Below are 10,346 nucleotides of genomic sequence, written 5' to 3' on the forward strand. Positions count from 1 at the left end.
CTGATAGACCTCAGTGTCCCCAGGGCTTGGCACACAGAGAATGTAGAGTAGCCTTCATTACTTGCTTCTCCTCTCCTCCCACCCCCCTTTCCAGGTGGGGAAGGGAAGGAGACACTGAACCTGCCCTGGGTTGTGGTCAGAGGGGTACAGGAAAGGTGGGGAGACATTTTCTGGCTGGGGCAGGATTCCCCCAATCCCCCATGGCCAGGCCCAGGGCCCAGGAGACTGAGCACTGAGGCAGGCCTGAGATTGGGATGGAGTGGGCACAAAACATGCTTGAGTTCCTGGCCATTCTGGTTTCCTTCACGGACTTGCTTTGGATCTTGGGCAATTGGCTGCCCTTCTCTGAGCCTCAGCCTCTCCACACAGTGAGGGCACAAGGGCTGACATCCTGGCAGTGATGACAAGCCAGGTCTCCACCCACCTCTCCCAGGGTCCCCAAGTGAACCAGGAGTGGTGGATGCCAGCTTCTGAAACTAGATCCTCAGAACTTCCCTGTGGCAGGTTGCGGGTATGGTGGTCAGAGAGGCCTCCCTGGGGCTGCACAGCTGGGCCTGAGCTGGCCAGCGCCAGAGCCACCAGGCGGCCACTCTGCAGTCCTGCTGGTGGGAAGGCCAGGCACCGATGAGAACAGCTTAGCTCGGCTGCCATCTCATCAGATTTATCCCTTTCCGCACCAAGGGACTGCAGCTTAAAACTTCATAAACTCTTCAGCTTCCCACAAGCCAGCAATGGATGGGGATTTTAGGGCCCCTGGGTGAAGGGTGGGCCTGGGGCTGGGCTGAGCTTTTGCAGTCACTCCTGGGCTCCGGCTTAAGGTGAGGCCACGCTCTTTCAGCTCACTTTAGGCTGAAAGAAAAAACAAGAAACACCCAGGAAATCTTATTCCCTTTATTCTCTTCAACTAAGCAACATGACCACCAGTGACACAACACTGTTTTGGACACACAACACTCAAAAGTGGGGCCTCTCTTCACTCCATGGGGACAAGTCAGGTGACTGGGGCTTCCCTAGTGAGGGCAAAGGAGTCTGGGAGCTGCTGACCTCAGGGCAGGTCATGGAACCCCACCTCTTGGCTGTGATGGCTTCAAGTTTCCCCACCATTCAGGATTCATGCCCAGTTCCAAGTTCCCATCTGACCTCCATGTCCATAGCAGTTTCGAGTTTCACTCTAAGCTCTCCCCTCTGCTTTCCCCACTGACTCCCTGACCCTATCTGTTGGGCTCCTCCCTCCACCAGGGCGTTTCTGAGGGGCCTGGGGCCTGCATGTGATTGGACAAGAGGGTTTGGCTGCACAGTGCCTTCCAGACTCAGTTGTGGTGAGCAAATGCTTTGACCCCTGGGCCTTCATCTGAGCCGATCTGAGCAACTCTAGCCACTGCCACCTCCCTGCTTCAATCCTCCCAAGACGTAGCTCACTCTGGGAGGGAAGCTCCTGGTTAAAGGAGCTTGGGGAGGTGGGCAAGAGAGAACACGCCACACCCCAGAGGTATCGAACCCTGCCCCTTTCCTACCGCGAGATGCCTGACCCTACGAACTGTGCTCACATCATCCATCCCGTACAAGAGCCAAGCCCCTTAGCCCTCACCCATCCCTACAACATGTGAGCATCCTACTAAATATGCTACACCCTAGTCCGAAACAGGCCTGCGCCGGCCGTCAATCACACTGCCTGCCTCCCCCCAGACTGGCCTCTGAGCCCCAAAAGCTGCTCCCCAGGCCTCTTCTGGGAACAGATTCCTTAGGCCCGTTTTTGAGAGCATCTGCTTCTGGCTTTGCGAGAGGTTTGTCTTTACAACTTCAGTTTCTGCTACCATCTTGGGGAGGGGGACATCTCCTTAGACTTGGCAGACTTCTCAGTCTTACAGGGCACCCCCTTCGTTGGCATTCTGTTAGGAAGAGACCCACAGGCAGCACCCCCCTCAGTAGTGCTTCCCTTCCTGGCACTTGGGTAGGCTGGGGCGTTATGCAGATGGCAACATGGTTCTCCGCACAATCCTGAGGCCTGCCTTCTCCCTCTCCCCAGCAGGCCTGGCGTTTTCCTCCCACAATGTTTGAGATTTTGATCCTTTTAAATGTGAGGGTCATCCTGCTGGGGCCAGGATAGACAAATGGCGAAGGATTTGCATAAAGGTTGTGTGAAACTTTAGGTCATGGAATTAGAGGTCTCTTCCACAGCTTTGCAAAAATCTGGGTCACCCCTCTCTTGAGACGTGACTCCTGACAGGCCCCACAGCTGGCATCTCAGTCCTCTTACTCCAGGACAGCGCATTACTGGGGTTGGCAAGCACTTCCTTTCTGACCCAGCGCTGAGCAGAGTCCTCTCCTTTTGAAGGGGTCTCCAGGATTAGGGAGTGGGAGTCTTGTTACAGATGTTTCATTCAAGAGTTTTCTCTCTTCCACCATCTCATAGGGCAACAGTCTCTCCCCAGCCACATATGCCCAGGCCTGTGAGCAGGCTTGGCTGTTTATGAACGTGTAACTGTGTGGTGTGGGAGGTGAGATGGGCCTGGCAAGGGAGGCTTTCTCATCCTTCTGTAGGTTTCTGGCTAAGGAGGAGAGGGGAGCCAAGTGAGTGGAATCCATCCCATCCATCTCAAGGCTGAGATTGGGCTGGATCTCACAACCCTGGAGGGCTCCAGGTACCAGGGTGAAGAGGGTGATACGGCCTCTGCGGACTCTTCAGGGACCTGTGGCTCAGTCTGTGGGGTGTCTGGATCCCCACCAGGGAGGAGGGCTGCCTTATCCTGCGGGGCAGCCTTGCTACCAACAAAGATGAATAGCTGAAGTTTAAAATCAAGTTGCTGGCTAATCAAAGCTTTCTAAGAAATTCTGTGGCCCTGATGACTTGGAGAAGGCTGGGGAGGCCCACACGCAGGCCCTAAGTCTCTGAAGGGCTTTATTCTTTGGAGGTCGACTAGCAGCGGTTCTCCCTCTCCACTGAGGACAGAATTTGAGGAAATGAGCTGCCACTGGCGGCAGTTAGATTTCAGGAAAAACCTCCTGACGGTGAGACCTGAGAATGTGGTGGGAGGCAACCGCCATCCCTGGAGGCCTTGCAGAGTAGAAGTCCCTGGCTGGGCAGGGAGAAAGGGTGGTCCTGCCTGGTGTGGGGAGAACCCTTGCACTCTGAGAGCTGGGACCTGCCTGCTACTTGCAGTTTCGCAAGCTTCCGGAAGCAAGAAGGGGCCTGGAGTTAGCTGGGTTCCATGTGAGCAGTTTCCCCACCTTGGTTTGCTCCCCTCAAAGCAATCTAACAGAAACTGCCCCCTGCTTCCCCCTAATTTTTGTGGTGGTTTCAGTATTCTTATACTGACCATGTTTCTGCACCCCAAACTTCAGCCTTTAAAAAGGCTTGCCAATTTGTTTTTTCTTCCCCATTTTGGGGTTTTGATAAGGGATTCCACAGGCCTCTTTCCCTAAAACACACAATTCATCTAACATTGTCCTCAAACCCCAAGGACCCCAGTGCAGTGAGTGGGACCTTTTCTTCCTAGTCTCTGTCTTATCTCCTCTGGGGGCTCCAGAGCTCCTGGTCACTTATTTTTCTCCTATTTTCTTCCTTTTCAGTTCCACCCAGTTCCCACACCACTCCCCCAGCTGAGCATCTTCCTCCATGAGAACTGTCCAGGGCTGCTGGGAGAGAACACTGTGGAACAGTGAGGGAGAGGTGTTTTCTGCATCATCTGAGGGTCGTTACTCCCGGGTCAGTGCCATTGCGGTACTTCCCCGACCCTATAGGATTTTCCTAAGGATTTTGATACAGTTTTATAGGGTTGTTCAGAGACATATTGGGACCTCTTCCTACAATTAATAGGGCTTTTATCCACTATGGTTTATAGGGTTTTTCTGCTACAGACTTAAAGGGCTTTTTTTTTTTCCTACATATTTATAGGGTTTCTAACCCAACAGTTTTTCTCTACTGCCTTATAAGTGCTTCCCACCAACAATTTTATAGGGTTTCTCATCACTGGTGTAAAAGCACTATTTTTTCCCAGGGTTCTTTCTCCTCCACTCCACTACCATCTGATAGGGTTATCCTCCCTTCCCCATGTAAATTTTTTGGGGGAAAAAATCCAGTGTTCCTCTCTGGAGAGAGCGAGGCCCCTGGTCTCCAGACCCATTTCACAGGGAGACACCTGGGTGGCAGCTCCTATGGAGCAGGAGGGCTGCGACTTCTGTGAAGCCGTCTCCACACTCGGGGCACAGATAGGGCTTTTCTTCCACTAGGGTTTTGGGGTTTTCCCCTTCTTCCCTTTCCCCATGGCTGCTGCTCTCTGTGGGGGTAGGGGTCTCGCCCTCACCTTCCTGGTCTGTGGACAGGGTGACTGCCTCTGGAGGGGGGTCCTCGGGATTGGGGGTTTTTTCCTGGGTGTGGGTTTCTTGGTGCCGGGTGAGGGCCACGCGGTCGAGGAAGGAGGCCCTGCAATCTGAGCAGCGGTAGGGTCTGGCCCCCAGGGGGCTCCTGAGATGCTCCAGGAGGACGGAAGAGCTCTTCCCCAGCTCTGGACTCTTCTGGGAGCTCTTCCCGCCTGCATGGACTTTCTGGTGCAGCAGCAGCTCAGAGCTGAGGCCAAAGCTTTGTTTGCATTCAGGGCATTTAAAGGGCTTCCCACTTAAGAAGGGGCTGGGCCCTGCGCCTTCCCCTAGGCCAATTCTATAATCAGGAAAGAGAAAGGGCTTTTCGTTGCCGTGGGTGAGCTGATGCTGGAGGAGCACAGAGCGATCCAGGAAGCTCTCTCCGCAGTGGGAGCAGATGTAGGTCTTGGAGGACAGCAGCCCCCGCCTCTGGCTGAAGCCCTCCTGACCCTCCGGCGGCTTAAGGGGCTGTCCGGGGGCCTCCGCTCTGCCCTCCGCAGCCCCGGGGTAGGAATTCCCTCTGAAAGGGAGCCTTGGGGATCGTAACTGAGGAGGTTTGGGGGCTGCGTGTGCGATGAGGCCGTCTGCATTTTTGTAGGGGTTTTCTCCGATGTGGATCCTCTGATGTTGCATGAAGATGCCCTCGTCGTTGAAGCCCTTTCCGCACACGAGACACTTGTGCGGCTTGGCTCCCGGCGGCGGGGTCAGCAGGGAGGGGTCCCCGAGCCCCAGCAGGGTGTCGCCCTGGGCCCTCCGCGCTGGGGTCTTCCCCCTCTCATGGATCACCCGGTGCTGCTCCAGCTCGTGGGCTTCCAGGAAGGCCTTCCCGCAGTCGGAGCACACGAACAGGTTCTCGTCCATGTGCGTGCGGACGTGGGTAATAAGGTTGGAGCTCTGGCTGAAGCTCTTGCCGCACTCGGGGCACTTGTAGGGCTTCTCGCCGGTGTGCGTGCGGCGGTGCTGGATAAGGTGGGAGCTGCGGATGAAGCTCTTGCCGCAGTCGGAACACTTGTAGGGCTTCTCACCGGTGTGGATGCGCTGGTGGCGGATAAGGGTGGAGCTCATGATGAAGCTCTTGCCGCAGTCGGCGCAGATGTAGGGCCGCTCGCCGCGGTGGATGCGCTGGTGGTTGATGAGGTTGGAGCTGACGCTGAAGCTCTTGCCGCACTCTGGGCACTTGTAGGGCCGCTCGCCCGTGTGCGTGCGCTGGTGCCGCAGCAACGTGGCGCTCAGGGTGAAGGTCTTGCCGCACACTGGGCACTTGAACGGGTCCTCGCGCAGGTGAGTCCGCTGGTGCTTGATGAGGGTGGAGCTGTGGCCGAAGCTCTTGCCGCACTCTAGGCACTCGTAGGGCTTCTCGCCTGTGTGCGTGCGCTGGTGCTGGGTCAGCTCCGAGCTCTGGATGAAGCTCTTCCCGCACTCGGTGCAGCGGTATGGCTTCTCGCCCGCGTGGATCTTCTGGTGCTTGAGGAGGTTGTGGTTCTGGCCGAAGCGCTTCCCGCACTCGGGGCACTTGTAGGGTTTCTCGCCTGTGTGGGTGGCCTGGTGCTGGATGAGGTCCGAGCTGCGGTAGAAAGCCCGGCGGCACTCGCCGCACTTGTAGGGCTTCTCGCCGGTGTGGGATCGCTGGTGCTTGATGAGGTTGGTGCTCTGGGTGAAGGCTTTCTCGCACTCCGTGCACTTGTAGGGCTTCTCTCCCGTGTGCGTGCGCTGGTGCTGCACCAGGTTGGAGCTCCAGCTGAAGCACTTGCCGCAGTCGGGGCACTTGTAGGGCTTCTCGCCGGTGTGCGTGCGCTGGTGCTGCACCAGGTGCGAGCTCTGCGTGAAGCTCTTGCCGCACTCGGAGCAGGTGTTGGGCCGCTCTCCCGTGTGGATGCGCTGGTGCCGCAGCAGCTTGGACCACTGGCTGAAGCTCTTGCCGCACTCGTTGCAGATGTAGGGCTTCTCCGCCCCCGCCGGGCGGCCCTGCACCAGCTCCCGCAGGCTGGGCTCGTTGGCGGGGACGACTGGGGGGCTGTTCCATGTGGTGAGAGCGCCCCACTGCCAGCTGGCCTCGCAGGCCTTGGTCCAGTCAGATGGGGTAGGGACTACCTCCGGGGCTGGGGGGTCCAGGGGGGTCTGGTGGTCCAAGGGATTGGAGTGACCCAGTGGGGTTGGGGGGTTCTGGGGGACAGAGGAGTCCTGGGAGGGTCTCTCCAGGGACATCTCTGTTGAGTCCTTGGATTCTGGACTCTGAGCCGGGTCTCCCATGATGATCTCCTCCCCAGAACTTTCCTGCGGAGGGCTCTCCTCTTCGTTTTCACTCTCGGCACCTACAGAAAGAAAGGGAGTCTACAGCCCCCAGCCCCTTTCAGAACACGGGGTTTGGTCTCTCTTCCCTCCCCTGGGTGTCCCCCAGAGTCCAGGCCCCTCCCTGAGCCGGGACCACCGTCTTGCCGGGACCGCAGCCCCTTCTTGTGCCCCTCACCTCTGTGAGCATCGCTGGGGCTCTGTTCCGGACCCTGCAGATCCGGGCCCCACAGCGCAGTCTCGGGCTCCATCCCAGAGCTCAGGACTGCAGTGTTCCAGGGACCCTGCGGGGGAAGACAGCGATGAGCGCACACTGGGAGCTGATTTTGCACTTTGCTTTATTCCCCCTGAACCTCACTCCCACCCTGCCCCGCCCCATTCCTCCTTGTGTGAACTTCAGTGTCCTCCCACCCCATTTTTCTGGGCACGGGTTCTTGCTGTGGCCCCCTTCCCCTGCAGGCCTGATTCTCACTCCAGATCTTAAGCGCACAGCTAAGCAAGCAGGTGAATTTAAGAGCATAATTAAAAACTCATCACTCATAAGCCTTTGAACCCAGGATGGGGGCTGGAGTGGTCTCTGACATCCACAGGGGAAGGAGGTTTTCACCCCATACCTCTGATGCCCAGAGGCTGGGAAACCTGTTATTTGCTAATCAGAGGAAGCTCATTAAGACTCTAATTTTCCTCTTAATGGGGCTGCTAATTGAGACCAATAAACTTTTCTGTGCCCCAGAGTGAACCGAGGCTGCCTGAGACACTTAAAGGGTTAAGAAAAAAAACACCCCAGTTTCCCAGAGGAGACAGAGGCCCTCTAAAAGGACTGGGGCACTTTCCTGTTATCCAAGTACAGAAAGAGGGTCAGGCTGGAGGTGGGGAGAGGGGCAGTTTAAAGCTGCATCTGCAGGAACCGCCCAGAGGAAGAGAAAAAGTAAGGAGAAGGGGAGGATGGATGCTTGTGTGAACACCTGCGGCAGACCCAGTGCCTGCCATGGTGTCATTTCTCTCACCCAGTCCTCCCACAGCCTGGTGAGGAGACCCAGGAATCAGGCTGTCCATTTTACAGATTAGTACATCAACGCCTGGGGAAACCTCTCCAAGGTCAAGGCTGGGAAGTGGCAGAGCTAAGATGATAAAAGCAGGGCTCCATATCTGGCTCACCCCTGTCTCTGAGAGCACGAGGTGACCTTGGGAGTCATGTGAGACTCATGCTCGTGGGAGGCTGGCAGGAGACAGGTGATGAGGACAGCTCATGGGGAGCCTGCTGGCAGTGAGAATAGGCTGGAGAAATTCCTGGGACCCAGAGGTTTCCCAGGCTAGAAAAGGAGGAGTTGGACCCAGGGACTAGGCCTGCTGGTCTGCACCCATGAGCTGGAACCATACTCCCCACCAAAGCCCTCCTATCCCCACTCCTGCCCGGACCCTCCTACTCCTTTTGTTCTGCTTTCTTGAGGCTGTTTCCCAAGCCTAGCCTGGCACTGAATAGGTGCTCCAGAAACTTTGTTGAATGAATGAATGAGTGAGATGTCCCTAGCCCCTGGAACACCTGTTTGGTCTAATGCCTTTAAAGATCAGTTTGCAAGGGGATGGCAGCAAAGGAGCAGGAGTTCCAAGTGGCCCCCTGGTAAAATAAATAAATAAATAAATAAATAAATAAATAAATAAATAAAAACAGCCAGCTGTCACTCCAAAAATGGTGAGATGAGTTCAGGATGAGGGAATGGGGCCACAGGAACAAAGCGCTTGAAGGAGGTCCCACACCATTTACACCCTGCAGAGAATCCCTGGGTGGGGCCTGGAAACTTTGGATGGCTGTGTGAGGTGGGCGCTGTGTGCACAGGGGCAGTGGGGCAAGGGAGACATGGCAGGAGGCAGCTGAGAGGTGACCAAGGTGAAGCAAGACTGGCTGCACCCTGCCAAAGAGCGGTAGGAGAGACAGAAGTTAGCGTTTAGGAAGTAAATTAATTTCTTCATCTCTGCAGCTACTTAAGCTCCGAGAATCCCCCCTCCCCGCCTGTAAGTGTCTTTGGGGTGGTGGAAGCGGAGACCTCTGCCACACTGGGGGCTGCCTGATGTCCGGTCCGGGAAGGATGCCCTGCTGTGTTTGCTGGGGACAGGTAAGAGTTTGTGGACCTCGATGGTCTCCAAAAAATTCTCCCCTAGTGGTCCAGAGTAGGAGGGAAAGGGTTAATGACAGGGCCGACACAGAGCATGGACGTGGGAAGACCGAGGGAGGCCGAGGCGCTGGGAGCCCAGGCGCCAGGCACGCCAGCCTGAGACCTCGCGATGGCCCCACTGCAGAGGGAGGGAATGAGGAGCCGCCTCCCGAGAGATGTGGGGAACGGCCCAGGGTGACCCTGACATGGAGGCGGCGGGAATGCGGCCGCCCGGCCCGGCCCCCCCGCACCGCTTGGCCCCGGACTTCTGCTCCCCCGGAGCCGCGACCCCCGTCCCGCTGCTGATACAGAGCCTGGGCATCCGCCCCTGCCCCGGCCCCCGGGGTCCCGGCTCCTTCCAGCACTGCCAGGCTCCTCCAGGGCTGCGCTGGCAGCGCTGGTCCCCGGCCCCGGCCGATCCCTCTTCCCAGAATCCCCAGGCTCCCCTCCCCCGCCACCGACCCCCGCGCTTCCCAGAATCCTCGGCCCTCCGCGCCCCCCGCCCGCCCCCACCCCGGCCACAGCCCCAGGCGCGGGTGGGGGGCTCAGGCCCGGGCTCCCGGCCCCCGCCTCCCGGGCCCCATTGTTCCCCGGCGGCCGTCCCGGGCACTCCAGGCCACCCCCCGGGAACCCAGGCGTCCCCAACTCACGGCTCTGGGGTCTGGGAAAAGCCGGAAGGCGGAATCCAGCCCCAGGGGACTTAACCCCTTCAGTGCCCTGCCTCGGGGGACGGACTGGGCGCCGAGGACTCTGGGGTCCTTCTCAAGGGGTGATTCCAGGCTGAGGACCCGGGGACCAGTTCAGGGTGACTGGGACGGAGCAGGAAGTGACCCCAGCTTCCCGGGCCCCTCTAGCCTGGAGTCAGAGCATCAGCTCTATGGGATTTAACCCTTTGCCTCCCGCAGCCTGGGGAAAAAAGGGGACAGCGGTGGGAGCAGGGAGGAGGCTGGGACGACGCCCCTGTCCCCGTCTCCAGTGGGAGCAGGCAGCGTGGGCATCTGGGAGAGCCCCGATGCCCGCGAGGGTCCCTGGGCTTCTGGCCGCTCTTCATCTCGCAGGGGCTCCGCCGGCCGCGCCCGGAAAGCCCTATCTCAGATTTGGCGGCTGCTGATCCCCTGAGGCCAGTCTTTGTTTGGACTAACCCTGGGATGGGGCTGGGGTGGGAGCAGGGGCTGGCAGAGCAGACCTGAGAGGGAACACCCTACGCACTAAACATGGCCTTGATGCTTGATGGAAGTCATGGCTGCAGGAGTTGGGACTGCAGGAACAAGCACAGCCGGGAAGGATTTGCAATAGCCTGTGTTCCAGCCCCTCTTCTCCAAACACCTCCCCTCAGAGGAGGAAACTGAGGCTCACGGTGGCAGGAAAGAAGCCAGTGGGGGTTCCCTGGCCAAGGAGGGAGAACCTCTTTTCTCACAGCTCAGAGGGCACCCGGCTCACAGCAGAAGAAACCTTTAAAAACCCAGGAACACTGGTGGCCTCTCAACGTCCAAGTTATCTATGCTCGCAATTTTTACAGCCTTTCTTTCTTGTCTTCCTTATCAC

At 57.9% G+C, this 10,346-nt stretch overlaps 1 protein-coding gene across 2 annotated transcripts; it reads right to left on the bottom strand.

The window, feature by feature from the left end:
• Positions 1-876: 876 nt before the first annotated feature.
• Positions 877-9,649, bottom strand: ZNF629 (zinc finger protein 629). 2 transcript variants are annotated; one of them, XM_009430670.5, is made up of 3 exons: positions 9,452-9,649; positions 6,827-6,932; positions 877-6,690 (listed from the first exon to the last, which is right to left on the bottom strand). In XM_009430670.5, the coding sequence occupies exons 2-3, from the start codon at positions 6,836-6,838 to the stop codon at positions 4,126-4,128; spliced, it is 2,577 nt and encodes an 858-aa protein (XP_009428945.1). In that variant the 5' UTR covers positions 6,839-6,932; positions 9,452-9,649; the 3' UTR covers positions 877-4,125. The 2 variants fall into 2 exon arrangements, with proteins under 2 accessions (XP_009428945.1, XP_523345.2); XM_523345.8 differs by having other exon boundaries at positions 877-6,671; positions 9,452-9,636.
• Positions 9,650-10,346: the final 697 nt, after the last annotated feature.

This window comes from Pan troglodytes, chromosome 18 (assembly GCF_028858775.2).
Source record: "Pan troglodytes isolate AG18354 chromosome 18, NHGRI_mPanTro3-v2.0_pri, whole genome shotgun sequence".
In the NCBI taxonomy this organism is placed as follows: domain Eukaryota; kingdom Metazoa; phylum Chordata; class Mammalia; order Primates; family Hominidae; genus Pan; species Pan troglodytes.

Coding starts and splice junctions, on each gene's coding strand:
- ZNF629 (XM_523345.8), bottom strand. CDS start 6,899: ATGGAGCCCGAGACTGCGCTGTGGGGCCCGGATCTGCAGGGTCCGGAA. Junction 6,672..6,826: donor CCCCAGCGATGCTCACAGAG/GTGAGGGGCACA, acceptor TTCTTTCTGTAG/GTGCCGAGAGTGAAAACGAA.